Source organism: Streptopelia decaocto, assembly GCF_964273445.1.
Source record: "Streptopelia decaocto genome assembly, chromosome: 10".
NCBI classification, from domain to species: domain Eukaryota; kingdom Metazoa; phylum Chordata; class Aves; order Columbiformes; family Columbidae; genus Streptopelia; species Streptopelia decaocto.
In genome coordinates this window covers 212,986-236,304 of record NC_138665.1, presented here as the reverse complement: position 1 = coordinate 236,304, position 23,319 = coordinate 212,986, and the positions used below count along the sequence as shown (strand labels likewise).

The following is a 23,319-nucleotide window of genomic DNA, read 5'->3' as shown; positions in this document are numbered from 1 at the left end:
CCTGCCGGTAGGGGGCAGTGTGGCGGGCGCCGTTCTGTGCCGCGCCGGTGACCAACGCGGAGTCCCGGGGAGACCGAGGCGCCGCCATGGAGCCGCCCGCCGCGGCCTGGGGCCTGCTCGTATCCGCCGGGACCTGCCGGGGGCCGGGGAGGGCTGGGGGGAGCCGGGCAGGCGGGGGGCTGGTGGGGAGAAGCGCAGTCGGCGCCGGTTTCCTTAGCTGCGGCGCAGAGCGTTGCCGGCACGGAGGTGCGGGCTGGGCGGCGGGAGCCGTGCGTGCTCAGCCTGGGCCGGCGGAGCGGCCGCTACGGGTGAGTGCCGGGCCGCGGCGGGCCCGGGGCCGCTAACGGCCGCGCGGCGCGGGGGAGCCGGGGCAGCTCGGCTCTGGGCCGCCCGTGCCCGTAGCGGGACGCGGGAGCCCCGGCCCGGCTCCTGTTGTGTGCCCGGCGGAGGCGCCGCCGCCCAGACCGGTCTGGCCGCTTGTGCCGGTGCTGCCCTGCGGGGTTTCGGCAGGTGCGGCCGCCTCGCTCCGGAACGGCGCGTTTCTGTTTCCCCGCCGAGCGCCCGGGCCGCCCAGCCCGTCCTGAGCGGGACACGGCGGGGCCGCGAGCGGGCCCGGGGCAGCGCGGAGCCGGTGCCCGCGGTTCCCTGCGTCCCCCCCGCGGACAGGGCTGAGGAACCGGCTGTGAGCGGACGTTCCGCCGCTCCCGCTGCTCTGGCCGCTCCGCCGAACCTGCCCGCCGGCGGTGCGGTTGAACGGCGCTGACTGTGTCACCGCACGCTCGCCTGTTGGCACCACGACCTGTATGGCTGGGAACTTTTTTTTCCCTTTCTTGTCTCCCATCCCAGTAGTACAGCAATAGAAATCACACGTTGTGTTTCTCTGTAAATACAGCTCTTCTGACTATATTAACGTTTGTATATGAGGAGGGAGTTGTTTCTGTGTTTTTACAAGCTTTTTCTCTGTCTCCAGGGTAGTTATTCATTCACAGGAGAAAGAAAACTCTGATCCGGATTACATTCCCATCAACAGCCGCTTTAAATGCGTGCAAGGTACTGACTCTCCCGGAGTGGGCTGCCTTGTGGCAGCAGGAATCCACTGCTGTTTATCAGCAAAACGAGAATTTAGTGGCGTTTCTTGAACTGCCTCCTGAGCACCCGTATGGATTGAATGCTTCTCTGTGAAACTAAACTCACCATTTGTGGAATCGTTTTTCCCCCTCATCCCTCTTTCCATGTCAGCGTACAGTAATGAGGAATGTGGCTGCTTCAGATGAGTGGTGGGCTTGGCATGATACAGAGCCAGCATGTTTGGCAATGGCTGACATTTGATGTCTGTGTGTCTGTCTTCTCCATAATGACAAGTGTTGGGAGCTTTAATCTGATTCCCGCCTGTTTAGATCAAAATTGTAAAGTCTGGCAAGAGCCACCCTTGGTTTAGGAAGGAGCTTTAGGTCTTGTCTTGGAAGCACTTCAGTAGCAGTGTATGTGTCTGGGCCAAATGCTTCTTCAGAAATAAAAGCACCTTTTCCTGAATTAGCTTGTACCCTTCTAGATAGTTCAGTGTGCTTCTGCCCGTCATTTTTGCCGTGTAGACAAGCTCCGAAGTTTGTTGTAGGTCTTTCCCAAAGGATCTACACTGATGCCAAACAAACCATCTAGGTGTGTGACAATTCTGAATATTAGGAATTTCCTGTGATACTTTGGCTGTCCAGATATGACCATTCTTTCTGCTGGAGCCTTTATTAACAGTGGAGATGTAAATTAAAGCTGTTTGTTCCCGTGGTTTTCTGGCTAGTAGTGGGCATGCTTTTTTGAGTACTCGGTCACTGCAGCATTCAGTCTAAATCTCCTCATCCCTTTTTTCTCTTTTTCCAGAGGCAGAAGAAACTCTGCTGATTGATATAGCTACAAACAGTAAGTTTTATAACTGCAGTCACGTGGCTGAACCTCCTTTCAGGAAGCAGGCTGCCTGTATGGCACTGACGCATAATTATTTTACCTACGACTTCATAATCTTCCTCCGTACTTTGTGTTTGTCTTTTGATCAAGCAGGGGCTGTGTTTCCTCTAATGTTGTCTGGCTCTTTTAGGCAGTCAGTTGTCATGACAGACATGGTCTTAAATGACCGGACTGAAGTACTGGCAATTGGTCAAACTTCTGAAATCTTTCCTCCAGGCCCTGAGTTGCACTCTGGGCCATTCTCATTCCCCTTCCATTTCTTTGGCCTGTACTTGAACCTAGATTACTATCTGCTTTTTTCAGTCTTGACAATGCTCTGTCTAGTCACAAATTCTCTCAATAATTTTTTCTTACTACTTTTAGAGCTCTTCTTTTTGAGATAGCAGCAGGGAGAGTTATTCCTAAAACCAGGAAAACGTGTCTGGTGGTGCCGCAAGGGAGGCGGGAGGGAATGTCAGAAGCACAGGGAAGCTAGCTTAGGTGCAGATTTCTGTCGGAAGCAATAGGGGGACGTTGGCTGTCATTGATGCATGCAAAGGATACCGGGAAAGCACGGTCACTCCCAGGGCATGCTGTCTGTGAACCAGCCTTGACTGACTCTGTGAGTCTGTGTTTGTGCCTGAAGCAGGCTGCAAGGTCCGGATACAAGGTGACAAAACAGCTGAGCGGCTCTTTGAAATCCCCGATGAGGAGCGTTGCTTGGGATTCCTTTCAGAAGTGCAGAGCATACAGGAGGGTAAGCAGAGCTATAGTTGTGTTTGTGAAATCCTCTGACTGCTAGCAGTTGCTGACAGGGCTGATTTTTTTTCCAGCCCAGCTGAAAGCTTCTCTTCCTGAACCAAAGGACTCGGACACCTGCCATCAGGTGGAGAAGAACCTCCCGGGTCTGTCGCAGGACTCTTTGGGTATTGAACTGACTGCCACATTTGTACGCTCTGTGTCTGTACAGTGACAGGGAGCTGTGTCGGACCCTGCACTCAGCAGTCTGGCCTCTGCCCCGTTTCCTCACTTCACACTACCCTGCACAAAATAAAACATCTCGGTCCTTGGATTCTGTTGCCCTGGACAATTCATTCCTCCTTGAGTGCTGTCTTCTGCCTAGTGCCTTGGTTTGTGTCTGTTAACCTCCCTCCTGCCTTGACTTGTGGTTAGCACCCCTTTCTCTCATTCCCTGAGTCATCAGAGTTGATATATTGCTTTTTCGCTTTTTGTGGAGTTAGATTTTTTCCTTCTTGATCTGAGCTGTTTTAAATTGTCTCTCAGGCCATCGTACTTGTTTTTTTTCATTATAGGGGCTCTGGAGTTTGAGGATGACTTCAACGCTCTAAGCTTAGAAGAGAAAAGAAACATGCAAAACCACCAAACGGGATCTCGCCGGGAACCCCCACCTCCTCCTGTGCCTCAAAATAGGCAGTAAGTAAAATAGTGAATCTGTTCCCCTTTTACATTCTCTTCCTAGACAGCAGAACCAGTTTTAATTCTGCTCCTGCTTCCTTCCTAGATTTCACCGAGAGAGAGAGGGTACATCAAGGGACCAGCCAAAAGTGACCAACACTATGCGCAAAATGTTTTTGCCCAGTACCCAGTCGGGACAAAGAGAAGGCCTCATCAGACACGTGCTTGCCAAGAGAGAGAAGGCATACGTCAACCTTCACAACTTCAGGTCAGAGCTGTGACTGAGGAACGGAGAGTGCATAGAGACAAAGCTCTTGAATCTCTTCTGTGAACTCAAACCTGGCCCAGGTTTGAAAGCTGACAACTGCTAATGCGTGGCCAGCTTGGGTGGCAACCGAGGACCAGCGCAGACTGAAGGACAATAAGTGCCTGCAGGGCAGTTTTTCCTTTTGCATCATTTCCCCTGTGTGTGTCAGATCTCTTAACCCTCAAGACAGAGGCAATTGGGCAGAAAGAGGGTAAAGGCAGCTGTCCCACCACACTGTCTGAGCATTGCCACACAGGACATGATATTAAAAGAGCCATATGTTCACTGGCCCTGGTGAAATGTCTGCAATTTTGTAGCATTCTGCGAAATCCCTCAGATAAGTGCCCCTGAAAATGAGCCAAGCCTAGAAGAGTTTCCAGTTACCCCATAGATGTCCTGACCAACAGCTCACGTGTTGTGTGCTGCCAACCTGAATGCTGCTGTGTGTGCACTGGAGAGACTGCGCTAAAGCCGTTGTTACTGTGTTTTCTAACAGTTCAGCTGCTTTTGCGTTGTAGATTTTTCGTGGGGACGTGGAATGTGAACGGGCAGTCTCCAGACAGCAGCTTGGAGCCCTGGCTGGTGTGCGATGCGGAGCCTCCAGACTTCTATTGCATCGGGTGAGGAGCAGTGACCTCGTGTTACTTGTGGTACTGGGTTTCCTGTCGCTCTTGCTTGGGTACTGATGGGCTGCATTTATTTTAAGTTCCTGCTATGTTCTCAGGGGTTCCATGAAGCTGAGCTATGTCTCAGAAGAGCTCTTTGAAGGAAAAGAGCCATTTGGATGAGACAGAGATTTGGGTTAAATGAGGCTGGCATGGCATAACAAAATGGATGTTCTTTGAGGCATCCATGGAGCTCTCTGGTGGTCCTCAGCCTACAGGAATATTTCTCAGAGAGACGGTTGCTGGAGTGTGTTGCAGTAGGGTCTCAGAGGCATTGTGGTGAAATTCTGGTGCTTTATTTAGCAAGGGTGAATAAGGAGCTTCTCTTCCAAGAAGAGCTGTTGCCAGAGATTTCACATTGGACCTTTCTGTAGAAAGAGGATGGTCTGTAGGAGAGGCGGGATGTGCTAAATTGGCTCGGTTTTCAGGTTCCAGGAGCTGGACCTCAGCACGGAGGCTTTTTTCTACTTTGATTCTGCAAAGGAACAAGAATGGCTGGCTGCTGTGGAGAAGGCCCTGCACCCTCAGGCCAAGTATAAGAAAGTAAGTTGTGTTTGGAGTTGTGGGGCATAGAGCTGACGTGACTGGGAGGAAAACAGAAACAGGTTTCCCCTTTCCTCACCTGTCCCAAAGACTGGAGAAACCAAGGATGTATACTTGGTGTGTGTGGACCTGCACGTGTGTCAGGTGTGCCGGATTACATCTGGAGAGTCTATTTCTGCCTTGCAGGTGTAGGGGGACGTTGTACTTTTAAGTAGAAATTCATGAAGATGGGGAACAAAATAACTTTATAAAATACGAGGTAGGTGTCAGGGAAGTAGTACGCGCTATAGAATCACAGCAGTGGGTTCAAATTCTTTAGCTGTGTTATCCTCTCACCTTTGTACTGTAGAAGCAAGGTGTGTCTCGAGCTGGTAAATGAAATTAATAGCTTTTCCTTGAAGGAGTGTGATAATTTATGAGGTGAAACCTTCCAGAGGCTGCTGCTTTGGGACAGAATTGCTTCAGTTGTGGCAGCAGGGCTTTATTCTGCTGGGTTTGAGCAAGCTGTTGTTTTTTATCTCAGCCATAGCAAACCTTTCTGCTGTAGGTCCCATCGAGGAGGGAGCCATGGAGGAGCCAGGGCTCCCTGAACTGCAGAGAGGCTCTTGTTCCCTCCCTTTACTTTGAGTTTTAGGCGAGTTTCTCTCACTCTCATGAAAGGGTGAGCACAGGATATGGCAGCAGAGAGGGGAAGTGACTGAAACCGTAGATAAGACTTGCGGTTGCATGCAAATTTCACTCCTGCAGAGTGGACTGAGCACTTGGGCTTTTCTAGTTGAATTTTCTGGTTTCAGCTTGTTCTTTCACTACACGGACTGAATCTGAATACACCTTAATGTTTTTATACTTCTAAAGTGAGCGTGTAGACTGTGCTGAAGAAGATGCGGTCTTGTCTCTGGCTTTCCAAGTGACAGTCCCACGGTTTGGTTTGAAGGCGCAGGGTGGGTCACGGCCCGGGAAGTGCGCGGGCTCAGCACGTGCACAAGAGCCAGTGGCGGAGCTGAGGTCCCCGCTGGGATGGTGCGTGGCAGTGCTGTGTTTGCACCCGGGGCTCGAGCTCTGCAGCAGAGAACATCTTCATTCCAGAAGGAGACTCTGCATTAGAGAATGAGTGTTTTCTCAAAAGCAAACAGTTTGCACGGCTCAGAGATGGCTGCCCTTTGACAGCCCATGTGTCAGGCACACTTGCCTCAGGAAATAAGAGCTTTTCTGTCCATTCCTCTCTAGCGTGTCGCTGGCTCTGCTGTAGCTCTGAGTAAGCAAAGGTGAGCGCCGACTCCGGGCTGGACCCGCAGCGACAGCAGCAGTCTCTGATGCGCCTAACTAGAGCACTTGGTGTCTTCTTCTGGTGCTATTGCTGATTAGAGCAAAAGACTGTTCATGAACTATCTGCTGTGTGTTTATTAAGTTTCTGTTGCCTTGCAAGACAACCCTGTTTGTAGGGAAGCACCGGAGCAGGGAATGTGGTGAGCTCAGCACAGCTGATGGCTTTTGGGGAGTGACAGATTATCCTCCAGAGCTTTGCTATGGGACATGAGGTCCTTTGGGTGGCTGTTGCATGCAGGAGTTGAGCACAGAACACGATCAGGAACAGGGAGAACTAGAACATGAGGTGTAGCAGGTGAATCAGAACCGCCTTTCCACTGACTTGCTGGGAAATCAAGATCCCTTTTATTTTTGCAGGTGCAAATGGTCCGTCTAGTTGGGATGATGTTGCTTGTATTTGCTAAGAAGGATCATTTGAGCAATATCAGAGAGATTATGACAGAGTCCGTGGGCACAGGAATCATGGGAAAGATGGTGAGTCACCGAGGCCAACTTGTTGCTTCCGTGTATCTGTGCAAGGAGCAGCACCGCCTGGTTTTGCTCACCAGTCTGTGCCATCCCATCTCCTCCACGGTGCCTGTCCTGCCACCTCCTCTAACGACCACTGTCCCCACCCTCCCCAGGGCAACAAGGGCGGTGTGGCCGTGAGGTTTGTGTTCCACAACACAACCTTCTGCGTTGTCAATTCGCACCTCGCTGCTCACGTGGAGGACTTTGAGCGGCGAAATCAGGATTATAAGGACATCTGTGCTCGGATGAGTTTTGTCACCCCTGATGACAGTCTACCTCAGCTCAACATCATGAAACACGAGTAAGTTTGTTTTGCTGTTTTCCCTTTTGAAGTGGTGTTTAATAAACCAAATCAAGTCAGAATCACAGAAACAGGAGATTTCATGCAGATAAATTTTCTGGCTTAATAATATAACTGAAAATGCCAAGGCCCCTGGTGCACTTGGAGCTTCTGCAGTCAAACTACGTGGTCACGTTCTTACTGCGGTGACTTGTGAAACTTGTCACTAAGGTCCCTTTCCTCACATGTTGGGTATGATAGTTCCATTTCAGCGGGCACCGTTCCTGTGTCAATGGCTGAATGTTACAGGGCTTGAAGAAACTGAGGGGTTTTTGTGATGACAAATGGGACCTTGATTAGGGGAAGAAACGAGACAGCAGGATGAGCAGAGGCTGTGCTGTTTAGGCACCAAGTGCTGACAGTTGCTCTTTCAGTTTCTTTTTAAGGCAATGCTTTTTAAAAAATTATTGTTATTATTTTTAGTGAGGTGGTGGTGCTGAATAATCCAAATCAAATTCAAATATCTGTACAGCAAAGCACATAAATTAGATTTTCTTAAACTTGATACAAATACTTCTGTAGTTAAATTTTAAACCATTTAAAAACTGAAAATAAAAAGTAGAGTGGATTAGTAGAGAGAAATCTTCAGATAGTAGGTTATCTTTGATGATCCACTAATGGGAACTTCGAGGTTTGACTATAAACAGGAAGAGCTTCGATACTAGAGAGGGGTTTAGATTTTAATCTTTAAAAAAAACCTTTATGGAATAACGAGTGAATGCAAGTGTTTCTTCAGCAGCTGGTAATGAGAAAGCTGCTGGTCTGTTTGAAAGCCCAGAGAGAAGCAGAGCAAGAGTAGGTGCTGATGGGTGCTGAGGTGAGCAGGTATGGCTGACGGGTGAGATAGAACAAGAACATTCTGGAGGTCAGAAAGTCAACAGGAACCTAATTCTGCTTTTGCCAGTTATGCATCACTCAGTCTTTGCTGGGCAGGTGATACAGTCATGGCCTGATCTGGTTGCAACAAAGGCAGTGGAAAAAGAACTGGTGAAACCATGGTATGGCATGAGGCATGTGGTACGTGCTCGTCAGCCTGCCTGCGTTACAAGCAGGCTCCGCTTAACGAGCTGTCATTGCCCTCTGCTGTGCACAAGGAGAGCATCAATACTAGATGGATTTTGTGTCACTTGGGAGCTTATAAACCTTGGGGAGATACACTTCATGAGAGAGTTGGTGGTGGTGTCGGGATTTTTTCAGGCTGAGGCAAATATGCGTATCTCCCATTAAACTAAGTCTTCAATCCCATGGGAATTCCAAAGGAGATGGACCTTGTACTGTAGGTTCTGCTGCCACTAGAAGTTTCTGCTGTCAGACTCGATCTTTCACATCTGCTTTTGTCTTCCATGTGCCTTAACCTTAATCACCAGCAATCAACCATCTGTTCTCCTACGCCCCTTCTTCCCTGGTGGCCTGTGATTTGAACTACTGATCTTCTTTTCCATGTTTGTTTTCAGCGTTGTCATCTGGCTAGGGGACTTGAACTACAGGCTTTGTCTCCCTGATGCCAATGAAGTGAAAAGTCTCATCAGTAAGAATGAGCTTCAGAAATTGCTGACATATGACCAGGTCAGTGAACTCTGCTTACATTTGCTCCATACTTGTGAGGGTTGTCACGGTTTGAGATGCGCCTGTGCTGGGGAGGAGCTGTCAGACACTCTGCAATAAGTGTGTGTGCACACAGATGTTAGACCCCAGACAGAGCCCAAACAAAACCAGACTACACTGTACTGGGATTAGCTGGGTGACTCGGGCAATGGGTGACTCTCTTGCATACAAACTGCAAGCTAGAACGCAGGAATTTGTAGCAGCAGTGAAAGCTGCTGTGGTCAGTGTTCTGGAAGAGGTATTGATTTGGAGAGCAGTGCTTGTAGCCAAGGCTCGGCCAGTTTGACCTAAATTCTCTGCTGCGGGTCTCCCCTGCTCAGCATTCCTTCGCAGCACGTGGAAAACCAAGACAGCACCAGATGTGTCTTTAAGGTGAAGGATTGTACCTGTGAAACATGAACAGAAACGGTGTAATATCGTCTTTGACCCACAGTTTAGCAGTAAATCTGATGGGATCTGTTCAGTACCTCATTCCTGCTGTACTGTGGAGCTTCATGCGCGAAACTGTAGCTTAGAGGTTTGTGAGGAACACAACTAGGAGATTTTTTAGAAGGGGAAATGAGGAAGGGGAGGCAGTGTCAGGTTGTCAGCCAAACGCACTCCTGGAGGCTTTTGTTAAAATGATTGGCAGTGAAATATTAACGATGGCGATACTTCAGTCTAAAAACTAATGAAGGCATTTAGCACAAGTGCAGCAATTAATATTTCATTTAACTATTGTTTTATGCTGATCTGTAAGTAGCACTGTGACAATTTGTATTGTCTGTTTTAGAAAACATTCCACTGATGTGCTGTGTGAAAGGTATAAGGTCTTAGAGACAGATTTGGGGATATCAGGTGAATCCTGTGGCCGGAGATTGCAATTGCTCGGCCTGCAGGTCTGCTCTCTGACACTCTGCTCTGCGTGTGGGAGTTTGGGGTAGTTTGTTGGTTTTTTGGGTTTTGTTGGTGGTGGTTTGGCTTGCTTGTTGGTTTTTGTTTTCTTAAAGTGTACTTCTTCTGTTTTAGCTGAATATCCAGCGCATTCATAAGAAAGCATTTGCAGATTTCACCGAGGGAGAGATTAAATTCATCCCCACATATAAATATGACTCTAAAACAGATCGCTGGGACTCCAGGTAAATCAGCTGCCGATGCACATGTTTACCTATGACGCAAAAAGTATTTTCTCACAAAACTTGATTTTCTGCGTCCTGGAGCTGGAAATAGCTCTCAGTGTTATGGTGATGGCTGGAGTCCACAGACAAGTGTGTTCTCCTTCATTTCCCCTACTTTCTGAAATAAGCAGACCCTGTGTATGTTGAGCAGGCACATGCCTTAAACCTCGGTCACTGCTGATTCCAAGTAGGTGAAGGCGGGTAAAGCTGAGCTCAGGGGGTGGCCCCGCGCTGGGGGGAATGAGGTTTCTGCTACCAGGGACAGACAAATGGTGTAAAAGGAACTGAAGAGATGAGGAAGCGCTGTCTCTGAGTCACCCTGTCTCCTGACTTGCACACCCGCTGTGATGGCAGCAGCTCCTGCTCGCCACTCTCTGCTTGGTGCTCCCACAGACATTCGTGTGTCTGCTCCAGAGGCTTGCCCTAGACAGGGGCACTCCGGACTTTGAAACCGTATAGCGATCGGATTTTATTCTGCCTGTGTTTGTGAATCAGCACAGTAGTTAATCTGGAGAGGGATAACCCAGGATTCAGACTTCTTAACGTGGTAGTAATAGTGGAGTAGACTTTCCGTAGTGGAAACAATAGTGATTGATCAGATTGTAGTGGGCAGAAAGATCTGACAGCAAAAGAAACTGGTGCAGCTTGGGTCACAGTACACATGGCTTCAGGCTGTGAAACAGTCTGGTTTTGAGGTTATTTTGTTTCCTGATGCTGGAAAGGAGGGGAATTTTAGCCACTGCACAGGGAAAGGGGAAGGCAGCCGAAGCAGCAACATAGTATTCAAGTTGAGGGAAGTGACAGGGGTTCATCCCATCACTGCTGACACAGCCCTGGCCGGGGGTAGAGGGGGCTGCCTGGCTGGGAAGAGGAGCAGCTTGGATGGTTTATTAGGGTGGTCAGATTTCCCCGGTAACTTGTCTTTCTTTGTAGTGGAAAGTGTCGTGTGCCAGCGTGGTGCGATCGAATCCTTTGGAGAGGAGGGAACATAAATCAGCTCCGGTATTGCAGCCATATGGAGCTGAAGACTAGTGACCACAAGCCAGTCAGCGCGCTTTTCCGCATCGGGGTAACTTTTTTTGTTATATGCTAGGCTAGGATCACAATATTGTCATGCATTTTTTTGGGAGGTAGTTATATAGTCGAGGCACCTCTGCTAATGGACCGAGTGAGGTGTGCTGCTGTGCGGCAGCTGTGCCAGCCCCTGCTCGGCAAGCAGCTCGGCAGCTCCGGTTGTCACGTACAGCGCAGCTCATCTGTGGAGCACCGGGACAGTGTTACACCATGGTAATCACTGGAGGTTACCCAAGCAGGTGTGGTTACGTAGTGAATAGAAAGGCATTCCCATCGACTGCTTTAATGATGCTGCTTAGCTTCCAGGGTATAATCCACAATATCTAGTAAGAGCCACTAGTGAGCCACTGTTTTCTCTCCTTCACAAGGAGACACAGCAGAAACCTGTAGAGTTGTGCCCACTGTTCTGGTGTTGGCTCTGATGTGTTAAGAGAATGTATCACTGGTTCATATCTGAATTCCTTTCGTGGTTGATGGCTGGCAGCAGATTTGGCTTGCCTCGCTTACTAAATAGAGAGAGTCCATGTCCATTTTTGCTACCTCCTGCTCCCAAGATAGCTCAAGTCTCCCTAAAGGAGAGCCTTTGTCCTCTTCCTCTGGAGAATCATGAGTAATGCTGTAGAATATCAATGCTGTCCCACCAACATCACCCCCAGTAGTCTCCCAGGAGTGTGAGTGGCCAGAAAGACCTTAGTAACATCTGTAGTGGTACAATATGTGCAAAGGTGCATATGCAGCTTGTTAACCTTTCAGCTGCACGTAGCAAGTGTTTAGAGAAGTATTTCACTTATGCAATTTACTCATGACCAAAAGAGTTCCAGTGAAAGTGGTCAGAAGCTTTGCTGAGTATTTTCTGATCTTCCACAGGTGAAGGTTGTAGATGAGCAGAAGTATCGGAAGTTGTTTGAAGACATCGTTCGTATGATGGACAGGATGGAGAATGACTTCCTTCCTTCACTGGAGCTGAGCAGGAGAGAAGTGAGGATGAAACCTGAATCACTGTCCACTTTGCAAACAGCCTTAAAGTGCTAGAGCTACTTTTAAAGACTTTGATTCAGTGAACTGGATTGATTCAGTAAACTAGATTATAGGAAATTGAACTTCATCCATTATCTTATGATTGGATTAGGAGGGACATCTTGCCTTGGCTTCTTGGCAGGTCTTCTGTTAGGAGTTCTGCATTGTATGGGCACTTTGCAGTCAGCAGTTGCCACTGCAGCCTGGGTGACTGGCTGTGTGTCCCATCGTGGCCACTGACACCGTTTGTGTTTTCTCTTTGCTCTGCAGTTTGAGTTTGAGAATGTGAAGTTCCGTCAGCTGCAGAAGCAGAAGTTCCAGATCACCAATAATGGGCAGGTCACCTGTCACTTCTCCTTCATCCCAAAGCTCAACGATACCCACTACTGTAAGCCCTGGCTTCGGGCCGAGCCTTGTGAAGGTTACTTGGAACCAGGTGAGTTTTACCACGGTTTCGCCAGTGTGTACTGTTGTAAACTGCTGTTCCATCTCCATTCAGCCCTTCCCGTCTTTCCTGTGTCTCACCTTTCTTGCCATCTTCTTTGTCTGTTTGTCTTCTCAGTTTCGTGGCCTTTGTCCTTGCCACTGTATGTTTGTCCTTGTCATCCCTTTTGGAGAGTGTCTGCCTGTTCTTGAGAGCTCCTGTCTGTTGCAGATGAGAGCACAGACATCTCCCTGGATGTGTATGTCAGTAAGGACTCAGTAACCCTTCTGAACTCTGGCGAGGATAAAATTGAGGACATTCTGGTCCTTCACTTGGACCGAGGGAAGGACTATTTCCTTACCATCAGTGGGACCTACCTGCCCAGCTGCTTTGGCACCTCCCTGGAGGCCTTATGCCGAATGAGACGACCAATCCGAGAAGTTCCAGTCACCAAACTCATTGACCTGGTGAGTAGCGGTGTTCTGGAGCAGCTCTCTTAACAGGGAGAGAGCACATTCCTTCCCTTCTGTTCACTCCTAGAAGCAGGGGCAATGCCTTCAGCTTGGGTCAGCTGTGCTGATTTACATTTTCCAGAGCTTGAGATGCGCTTTTATTAGTTCCCTCCACCACAACCAATGTTTTTTGGCAGCCTGTACTTCATCCCCAACTTCTGAATAGGTTCTAAATATTGTTGGGTGGGATGAATAAGTTATCCTGGCACCTTGGGGTTTGTGTTACGGTCACGTTGGTGCTGGCAGGCTCAGCTGGGCGGCACTGGTACCGTTGAAATGCTCTCCTCTGAGGTGCTGAGGCTGCTTCTGCAGTGACGAGAGCTCCAGGATCCTCTTCTTTCTGGCCGCGCGTGGCACTCGCACTGCTCAGGAGAAGGGACAAGCAGAAGCAGGAGGACCGAAGGAGGACTTTGCTGTTGGGTGTGCTGCTGAGTGCCGCTTAGCGAAAGGCCGGTGTCACAGCCTCTCTCGGCCAGTTCCTCTCACACCAACTGAAATGAGGAAGCTCTTCTGTGCTGCAGAGATAACTGTTCCTCTCCCCAGGGCTTCACCGGCCCCAGGCATCAGTATTCATCCTTCTGAGGCCACTTGTGTGTGCATGATGGGGTGCAGCTCTGCCCTAGTCACCTTCTGTCTTTTTGGTATCTTATAGCTATTTCCAAGATTAAGCCAAATTTGGGGTATCTTAACCCTTGTTTTCAGCCTGCGTTCGTTCCTCTCTTCTGGCGGCCCTTCCCAGCCTTGCTTCAGTGAGGTTTAGCAGTTCCTGAGTTTTACTATATTTACTCATTCTTGTTTAGCCAGGAAAGCCATTTCTTTTTTTGTTCGCATGAAAGATCAGCCCAATCTTTTAGTCTCTGACATGCGATACCTTTCCTCTCTTCTCATATCTTGCAGTCTCATCCTTGCATGCATTGTTTTGTTCCAGTGAGCTGCTGCTTTTTCACATCTGTAGATTTGACAGCCTCCCCTCCCATCTGCTTACACTTCTTTCACTTCCGTTTAGCAGTTACACCATGCCTCTTGCTGCCTCTTCCAGTTCTCACCTTTTTGTTGTAGACAGCTGCTTTTTTCGTAGACCAAACATGCAGGAAGTCTGGTTTTATCCCAGAATTTTGATTTTCTACTTACAAGATCAGGCTATGCGGAATCTGGGTGGCAAGATATGTTTGCCTCCTCAATTCAAGCAGCTAATCCAGGCCTCAGGCTCCTCATACTTCTCAGGATTCAACTGAAAGTCGGTCTTGTTCTAGAAATGTGTTGAACTTGGTGTGGAGCGTTTCATCAGTTTTAGTGGCTTTTCTATCTGCTTTTTCTTGCTCAGTGCTTGGCGGTGACTTCTTGCTTGGGCCTTCACTCTTAGCTTCTGCCCTCACAGACACACGCTATTACTTTTCTAAGTTGTTATTGTTATTCAGTGAAATAACTTATTGTTATTCAGTCTTGTTATTCAGTGAGACACATAGAAGTACAAGAAGCAGAACAGTTGTGGAAGAGCACCCTGTCCCAGCACCTGCAGCAAGGAAAGAGTCTCTTGTGTCAGCGGGGCCAGGGGGACTGCAGTACATCAGTCGGAACATGATAAGCAAAATCAAGGAATGTGACGTGTAATGGCCCAAAGCAAAATTTGGTCAATTAGATTACAAAGCTGCTGTCATGGTAGAGCTTTTTTAGGTCTTTTGGTTTTGATCATACCTTTGAGTTGATAAATTCTTGGAAACGGGACAAGCTGAGCACTTTCTGTACAGGCCAGTGGTGCACATGCTGACCAGTAGCAGCCCAGTAGCATTTTGTCCCAGTTATGTGTATTTAGCTGAGGTTTAGACTGTGTGCGAGGAGGGCAGCATGTTTGTGTATGAAGAACCATTTTCCCTCCCGCACTTATGCAGTGTTAGGGCTTGTCATTCACTGCATCAAGCATCTTTCTCAGCCTGGCTAGACTGTATCTGTTGTCTTCAACAGAGGGAGATCTAGAGAATGCAGGTCAGTGAGGGCCTGAGAGGCAGCGTGATGTGAAATATAGGTGGAAGCTTGTTTGGAAATTGCTCTCCTAGTTCTCCTGGAAGACACTGCTGACACTCGAGCATCTTGCCTTTGGGATTTCAGTATTCGTATCTTATCCTTTTTTTTCTCTCTCTTGGGATCCTACAGTGGGCTTTTAAAAGCCTATTGAAGAATCTTTGTCCGGAGCAGGTTAGTCTCTCAGAGCTAATTGTGCTGAACACTACATGAAGAGCGGTGAAGGGCAGGGCAAGCAGTAGGTGGTTGTGAGACTGTTGGGATGACTCACCCAGGCTATCTGGTGTCCCAAACCTGTGACTGCATCCTTCCCTCTGTGCCTTGGAAGAACCTGTGCCAGCTCGTGTTTGGAGCAAGCTGTTCTCTGCAAGAGGCCAGTCTGCTGTGGTTGTGTTAAAGCTCGGTGAGCCCCCAAAGGAAGCAGGCACTGCAGAAATTGCAGGGGAGCTCGAGGTGCTGCTCCCTCCCAGGCATGTCCTGTGCTGTGGTGGCTGCTCTGGTGTTTCCAGCTCAGCCCTTGAATGCTGTTTGTTTGCTCCCACCCTGAAAGGTCAATCTGCCAAAACTCAGCTTGGGCAACCTGCTTCTGCTTCCTCCGGCAGCCTCCACTGAGCAGTGCCCTGTGCTGCCAGCCTGCACTGCGCTGGTAAACAGGTGCGATGCTTTAGGATCACCTGAGGGATCTGACATGCAGGCTGGAGGAGGTTTGGCGTGCTCCCCCTTGCAGCCTGTTAATGCTATTAGGGTGAGAACAAGGAGCAGCCTGAGGTTCTGAGCACAAACACTCATTTCCCTGACTATACACAAAGCTGCTTAGGGGGCCTGTTAGCTCTACAGCTGCCACGCACTCAGAAATACAGATTTGACCTAGTGAATGTTTTGTCTCTGACCTGGTCACAAGGGAAGATGGCTGGAATAATGAAGAGGTATTTATTTCTGTCCAGGAAGATTCAGGAAGGGGACCGTCCTCCCGGTGGACACCTCTGATCTGCCCGTGGCCTGTTTGCTGGATAGTGAACAGTGCTGCTTGCAAGGCCCCATTGAGGAGTTTGTAGAAATCCTGACAAGGTTGTGCATCATGTGAGCAGGATTTTTGCTAATTGGCAGGCAAATCTCTCACCTCGGGTTTAGCTTTGGCTATGTCAGCAAAATGTGTGAAGGACCTGGCATTCAGTAGGTTCTTGTAATGCAAATTAGGTTTCTGCTTAATCTGAGAGTGTGTTCTCTCTCTTAACAGTGCTTTTTCCTCTTCTCTCTTTCCCACTGCTTTCAGGGAGAAGACAACTTCTTAGAAAAGGTAACACAAGCAATTGCTGGGGAAGTCTGTTTCTCAATGGCTTGTTTGCAAAGAATGAGAGTTTTCCCCTTGTTTTCTGCTGAAGAGGGAAGGGGAGGCGGGAGCAGAGGGAGCGCTTGTTCCAGCAAAGCCTCTTAGCACAGCCGTGGGCTAGATGAGAACATGTCACAGAGTGACCCCATAACCAAGATGGGGCCAGCCCAGCTAGCTGCTTAAAGCTCACCAAATTTGCTTTGGGGGGAAAAAAAACTACTCTTATGATCCTGGCAGCAATTAATAAATATTTTCAGAAAAGATTGGCAACCCTTGACATGGCTGAACCAACTGTAACCATGCACGTAGGGTGGGGTTCACCACATCACCCTCTTCAGACATGCGGGGAGAGGGCTGAGGTAGAAAGCTGAAGTCTTTTGCTCTTTCCATCTTGGTGTGTCCTTATGGAGGCCAAGGGAGGGCCTCGCAGCGGAGACGCCCGTTTCTGTGCTTCCTCGAGCAGCAGAGCGTGGGTCTGCCCGTGCTGGGGCAGGATCGCTGCATCGCTTGGCACTTACGCTCTGCACTGGAGGCCAGGCAAGTCAAATCAGTCACACAAAGAGCAAGTGGGAGATGCTGGTGCGTGTGTAGCAGCGTTGTTCCTGCTCTCCCTGCACCGACTTGGGCGTTTGGTTGCTTGTTGAGCTGCCTCTGTGCAGCTTCCTGGGCTGGGTGACCTGTTCCTCTCTGGGCGGTCAGTGCAGTGACAGGGTAACAGAGGACAGGGTACGCATGGCCCCTCGCCAGGAGGGACTGACCTTGGGTGTTGCACCAGGTGAAGCTCCCTGACTCCTTCCTAGCAGCGGGAAAGTGAGGAGTTGGTGTCTGCCTCCTCCTTTGGCGGAGCATCTTCCCTCCCCCGGAGAGGATGGACCGCGCTGTCCCTTCCCTTCCCCGCAATGGCAGGAGAGGGCGCTCGGTGCCCGGCCAGCCGAGGCCCAGCGCTGCCTCCTCCTCCTTCTTTCTCCTCCTTTTCCTCCTCTTTCTCCGCCCTGAGGAGCCCCAGCCGGGGTCTCCCGCCTTGGGGGTCTCCAAGCTCGCCAGGTGGTGCCTGGCGGAGTCGAGTGCTGCTCTGGCACTTGGCCCCAGTGCTGCGGTGCCCTGGCGTGGGGATTTTCTCTTGAAGAGTCCTTAACTCTCAGAGGGTCCACAGCTCTCGCCTTTTCCCTCTCACAGGAAGATTTTAACGCACTTGTCTAACATGCTGCTTCTGAACCTTTCCTGTGTGCTTGGATGAGCGAGGCAGACGTGCTGTTGTGACCCGGCATCTGCTGGCTGAGGGATATCGAGTGGTGTGCGGGGCAAAGCTGTTCTGTGCTGGCGGCTATGGCTTGTGCCAACCTGGGGATGCACTGGGGGAAGCCAAACCCAGCCCCAGCTGTGACTGTGCTACAGAGGGACAGTGATCACAGTTGTCATGTAAGCTGACAGCTGAAATTAAGCGCTTTGCGTTTGGCTTGTGGCATTCCTCTCTGCTGGTGGCCTTGGGTTGTGTTCCTGCTTGTGCTGTCCCTTCTGGGTGCTTCTGCTGAATGTGCTTCAGGAGATCTGGGCATGGCTGCCTCCTTGGGAGCACACAGGAGCATGAGCAATTGTGAAGTGAGAGTAAAATCCAGCAAAAAAACAATCAGTCCCATTGAAGATTGGTGTGATGGAGACTTCTGAGCAATTGAGCTCATCAGCTGCTTTGCATGAGTAAATGGGAAAAGGGAACAATGGTGTCACGGTGGTCTGTGTTCAGCAGAGACCTCTCATTTGGAAAATGAGGAAAGAAGCTGTAGAAAATGGGACTGGTTTAGAGCCCAGAGGGCAGCCGTGGTTGGAGCACAGAGTCAGGAAAGGCCTGTCCTCGACTGCGCATCCAGAGGAGATCGGCTGCATGAGCGGGCACGATGGCTGGGTTGAACCCAAAACGTGGAAGCCAATGCGGCAGAAAGGCTCGTGAGGCCCCGGCGCTCCCGAGCGTCGGCCGCAGGGTGTGAGCTGGGAGCTGTGGCTCGGACAGGCCGTCCTGGCCAGCGAGAGGCCCCTCCGCTGGGAGCTGCTGTGGCTGTGCAGCTCCTCTGGGAGCGGCTCAGGCTGTTGGCTGCAGTTCGTGGTGGAGCGGGCAGGTTGTTCTGTGGGGCAGCGGGAGGGAGTGGAGCTGGGACCTGTGGAGCAGATAAGGGCCAGATGAGTCCTGGCTCCTGCTTCTTCTCCTGCCCAGGCTTTCTTCACCAAGGCCCTTCCAGAGGGACTGGGATTTCTCTGAAACCTCGTGTTCTCTTTGCCACCAGGAGAAATCCATTCTGCAGATGGGCTCCCTGGACAGTGAGGATGCGAGTGAGATGCCACTGCAGGTGCCGAAGGAGATCTGGCTCTTGGTGGACCACTTGTTCAAGCATGCCTGCCACCAGGTGAGGGAGGAGACCTCTGCTGTGCTGGCAAGTTCTGGAGAGCTTGTTGACCTGGTTCATCATAAGCAGCTGGAGATCAGCTCCAGTTTGGTATCTATAGAGTAGGGCTTTTCCCCTGTGCTGGAGGCACTGTCTGGGGGTACCGGCTTTCACCCCGCTGTCACTATGTGCCTCAGCCTTTGTAAGGAAGGTGACTTTGTCCATACTTGTGCTGGTTTTGGCAGGAGGACCTGTTCCAGACTCCGGGAATGCAAGAAGAGTTGGAGCAAATCATTGACTGCCTGGACACCAGTATCCCCGAGACAATCCGTATCCTTGCTGTGCCTGACGTTGCCCGGAGCCCGCTGGATCTCAGCTCTGTTGAGGGGGCTCGCTCTCAGGAGAGCTTGTCCGTGAGCTTTAGCTGGCAGGGTTCCTCCTGGGGGGCTGGCTTCCCTCTGTCCCCTCAGAGAGAACCTTTCTTGAAGCTGAACATGTGCTGGCCAAAGCAGCCACGGGGCCAGAGCTCTGGAAGCTTCTGCGAGGCTGTGCCAAGTGCAATGATGAAGGTGGACACTGGGGAGCATGATCCGGAGAAGGGGCTGATGAAGGAGAGGACTTCTGTGGGGCTAGAGGGTTGGCAAACGCAGCGCCGGGTAGATGGAATGACGTTTTCCATGGATGGGGGACAAGGGATGTCCAGGAGGGCTTTGGTGTCAGGGAGCGGTTGGGCAGGCAGAGAACTTGCCAGAGCTGCAAGGAGGAAGGAGAGACTGAGCAGCTGGGGAGGAGGGGAGGCAGGGGGCAGAGGGGGAGGGAGGTGGTGCCTCTGCTCAGCGTGTGCCCCTTGATTCCCACCGGTCCAGCGGGCAGTAACCACTCTGTGGCTGAAGCGCTCCTCATCTTCCTGGAGGCTCTGCCAGAGCCGGTGATCTGCTATGAGCTGTATCAGCGGTGCCTCGACTGGTCACACAACAGCCGGCTGTGCCGCCAGGTGCTCGCAGCAGGCTCGGGGCTGCTACAGCTCTGCCTTGGTCCTGCGGTTCCCTTCCCGGGAGCTGGCAAGGGGCCTTGGGAGCAGGCACCTGAAGGTTCTTTGCAGTGGGCAGGATGACTTGGGTGCTCTGGTAGTGCTTTGCTGCCCCAAGGTTGGCACTACAGTGTCTCCCAGCAAGTCCTGGTGGCTTCCAAAGAGACCTCAAATGTGTCCTGTGGCAACCTGAGCACATGGGGTGTGGAATAGCAACCCTGGGGAGTAGAAGAGCCTCCACTGGTCTTGAGGGCTTAAGCAGCTGCTCAGAGCTGCAGTTCCTGTATATCCCTTAAGGACTGTGACCAAGTGGCTCTTAAAAATAGCTGGTGGGGCAGCAAGCAAGGCCAGGCATGTCCTTGGGTAGAGGAAGAAGGTCTTGGGCACATTGTCAGTACTGGCATCGGGAAACCTCTCATCTTCATGCTGCTACTGTGCAGTCAGGGAGGCAGGAGCTGGGATCCAAGTGGGAAGCAGCCCCAGGGCAGTGGTAGTTTTTGCCAGGTGCCACAGTTATCCTAGAGGCAGCGTTACCTGGAGCGCAGGCCCACGAGTGCCATCAACACTGGGCTACAGCTGGTGGCTTGTTGCTTTCTGGGCCTGTGGCTCACGCCAGTTGTCACACAGCAGCCTCAAGGCAACAGAAGGGGGAAGGCTGAGTGCCTGGAGTGCCACAGCGTGCCCCGGCTGCCGCAGTGTGAGCTGGGAGAGCTTCCTGTCTCTTCCTTTGCAGGTGATTTTTCAGCTGCCTCGTTGCCATCGCAGCGTGTTTCGGTACCTAATGTCCTTCCTTCGAGAGCTGCTCAAATACTCAGAAGACAACAATGTCAGTGTCGCCATGATCGGTAAGCCTCTTATTTCTCTGCTGTGCTCCTGCTGTTCTCCCTGAAACATAACCACTTCCCAGTGCCTTTCAAGGTCTCCATTCCTGACCAATAACTAGTTTTGCCTGCCTTTGTAGCTGCCTTGTTCTCCAGCCTCCTCCTGCGCCCTCCGCCCAACCTGATGGCAAAGCAGACTCAGCAGGACCGCCAGCGTGCCATCAACTTCCTCTACAGCTTCCTGCTTGCTGGGGATGAGGAGTGACTTGTGCCTGTGTGCCAAAGCTGAGGCCTCTGCCACCAGTGCTGCGCTGAGGCTGGGCCTCTGACGGTTCCAGAAGGGTAAAAGGCTCTGAGCTACCCCAAGTGCTGTGTTTACAGTTGGAAGGGACGTGTTCCCCTCTCCTTCTCACCGCTGTACCCTACGCTGCAGAGGACATGCACACTCATTGCACTGCCATCCATGACAGGAGCCTCCTGCTTTCTCCTTGGGAGGTGGGTGGATCTGTTGATACCCAAGCACTGTGCCACCATCCCCATGGCAGTGTCACCAGCTCCCCAAGTCACGCTTCTTTCTCCTTTTTCACCCCCATCTCCCTGGAGCCATTGCAGGGAAGGGTGGAGACTGCCAGTGCTCCCGGAGGGCCGTGGCACGGGTGGCTGATGCTCAGCGTGTGCCCCGTGTCCTTGCGTGCTGGTGTGTGCTGACTGTGCCAGTGAGAGCCCCGCGCTGTGTCACCCTCTGCCACGCAACAGGCCCAGCCACCCCCGGTGCCCCATCACTGTGCTATGAAAGCTGCACTGTGGCTGTCCCGGGAGGGTTATCTGGATGTTTGGCCTCTTCCTTTCAGTGGGGCGTTATCCTCTCTCCTCCTTCCTGGGGTGTAGGTCTCGGACACACAGATCTCTCTGCCCTCCCAGCCTTCTACCACTGTCACCTGGGCCTTGCTCTCCTCTCTCCCTTCCCCTCTGCCCCACCAGCTTCCTCCTGGGCCACAGGGCATGGGGTGACATAGAGGGCCCTGAGGCAGGCGGGGCAGTGAGCTGCACTTGGCTTTTCCAGGGCTGCCCCTGTGCGTGGCACGGACCAGGACGCAGCTCCTGGCCCTCCCTGCCCTGCCTGCAGAGCAGCAGGCGTAGGAGCGGGGCCGGGTGACCGGGGTGCTGTTGGGTGCTGTGCTTCCCCTCCTCGAGCTGCTACCAGAGGCTATGGGCTGGGGGGAGAAGATGAGGGTGGTAAATGAGCTGGAATCCACCTTAAGGCCCAGAGGAGGGGCTGAGGAGCATGTGGGGGTGTTGTGCTGCGGGGAGCTGGAGTGCCAAGGTCACACGCAGCTGGGGAGGGGACACCCTGGGGGTGGCGACTGATGAGTGCAAGAGGGAGGCTTGTCCCACTCAAACACTAAGCAGAGTCCTGCCGGATTGGGCCGGGGGCTGCGTGGCCTCGGCTGAGAGAGGCAGCTGCCAGAGACAGGGTGGGGGGTCCTGGGCCCCCCACCTGTGCCTGTGCTCAGCCCACGGGTGTCTGTTGCTCCATGGTCCCTGTGCACTGGCTGAGCTGCTGGGTTCTCCCATGCCTTGTGGCTCTTTTATTTTCTTTTCTTTAAAATTTTTAAATTACATAATTTATTGGGAAACTGTTCATTTCAAATAAACCTCCGTTGTGCAAGGTTTAGCGGGGCTGCTCTGGGTGCTCACACCAAGCCTGCCATCCCTCACCTAGCTCTGTGCTGCGCGGCCTGCGGGTGGCTGCTGCCAGGCTGCAGCATCCCGTGACACAAAGCTGCAGCTTGGCTCCCTGTCCTCCCTGCCCCGCGCTCCGTCTGGGGACCTGGAGCCTTCCAAAGGCAGCCGAGCAATTCCTCGGGTTCTGCCATTACCACCACCCCGGCCACGTGGCGGGCAGAGCTGGGGGACAGCGGCAGTTTCCTGCTGCTTTCCAGTTCTGCTGGTTTAGCTCCTGCTCCTGGGCAGTAGCTTGCAGGCTCCTGACGCGTGGACACCGTGCAGCCCCATGCCAGTTGCCCGTTTGGCAGAGTAGCCCAGCACACCCACCGTGGGGCTAGTGCAGCTGGAGTGGCTGGCACGGAGCAGGGCCTGGGCCAGCCTGTAGGACAGGCCTGAGCAGCACTGCCCAGGGACACTGGGTCCCTCTGGCTCTGCAACTGGAGCAGCAGTGCAGAAAGCCAGCGTGTCCTGCTGCAGGAAACGGCCGCCAGTGTCATCACCATCTGCTTCCTGCCGGCTCCTTGAGAGCTCCCAGCCGTGTCACCGAGGCGATCCGTGCAAGGTGCCGGCATTGTTCCCGTGGCCACCGCATTCCTGCCGCTACCGGCGGAAATGCCAGAGCGAGCGTGAAGCCCTGTGGCTCACCGGGGATGGGGCTGAAGGCCAGGCCTGCCCATCCTCCAGGCTTGGCCGTGGGCATGAGGGTCCCTGGGGACCTCGGAGGCTGTCAGTGCACGGCTCTGTGCCCTGTGTGGAGGCAGGGGTTCACTCCTGTCAGCCCACCATGGATGCTGGGGACTGACGGGTGCTGGCAGTGGGACTGGTGCAGCTGGGAACATCCCAGCAGCATGTGCCTGCCGTGAGCCGTGGGGCTCAGCCTGTGACTTTGGCACAGCTGTTGTCCCACGTATCCTGGATGTCCAGGGCCAGCCCCAGCCAGGCCAATGAGCCCTGTCCATCCCCATGGATGCATCCAGAGGTCCCCAAGGACTAGAGGGCTCCAGCCATTGCTCAGCCCATTCCCATCCCTCCTCCCAGTGCACCCAGCACCCAGTAGCTTCCCTACTCAGCAAGCTGGGACGCATCAGAGCACCCCGTCCTCAAGATGCAGGGACCTGCACCCAGGGACAGCCACCAGGCAGCTGCCTGTACACGTTTGCTATCTGCCCCTGGCTCTGGGGA

General features: G+C 52.1%; 1 protein-coding gene across 4 annotated transcripts; it reads left to right on the top strand.

The window, feature by feature from the left end:
* Window positions 1-3: 3 nt before the first annotated feature.
* OCRL (OCRL inositol polyphosphate-5-phosphatase) lies at window positions 4-22,084 on the top strand. 4 transcript variants are annotated; one of them, XM_082061554.1, is made up of 24 exons: window positions 4-119; window positions 229-308; window positions 971-1,050; window positions 1,876-1,914; window positions 2,585-2,695; window positions 2,772-2,843; window positions 3,252-3,372; window positions 3,461-3,622; window positions 4,180-4,281; window positions 4,755-4,869; window positions 6,553-6,669; window positions 6,819-7,006; window positions 8,500-8,611; window positions 9,659-9,768; window positions 10,741-10,876; window positions 11,749-11,859; window positions 12,169-12,334; window positions 12,554-12,789; window positions 16,127-16,150; window positions 18,460-18,579; window positions 18,804-18,888; window positions 19,425-19,552; window positions 20,322-20,433; window positions 20,550-22,084. In XM_082061554.1, exons 1-24 carry the CDS (start codon window positions 87-89, stop codon window positions 20,672-20,674), a joined length of 2,685 nt encoding a protein of 894 aa, XP_081917680.1. In that variant the 5' UTR covers window positions 4-86; the 3' UTR covers window positions 20,675-22,084. The 4 variants fall into 4 exon arrangements, with proteins under 4 accessions (XP_081917680.1, XP_081917679.1, XP_081917681.1 ...); XM_082061553.1 differs by having other exon boundaries at window positions 2,772-2,864; XM_082061555.1 differs by lacking the exon at window positions 16,127-16,150 and having other exon boundaries at window positions 2,772-2,864.
* Window positions 22,085-23,319: the final 1,235 nt, after the last annotated feature.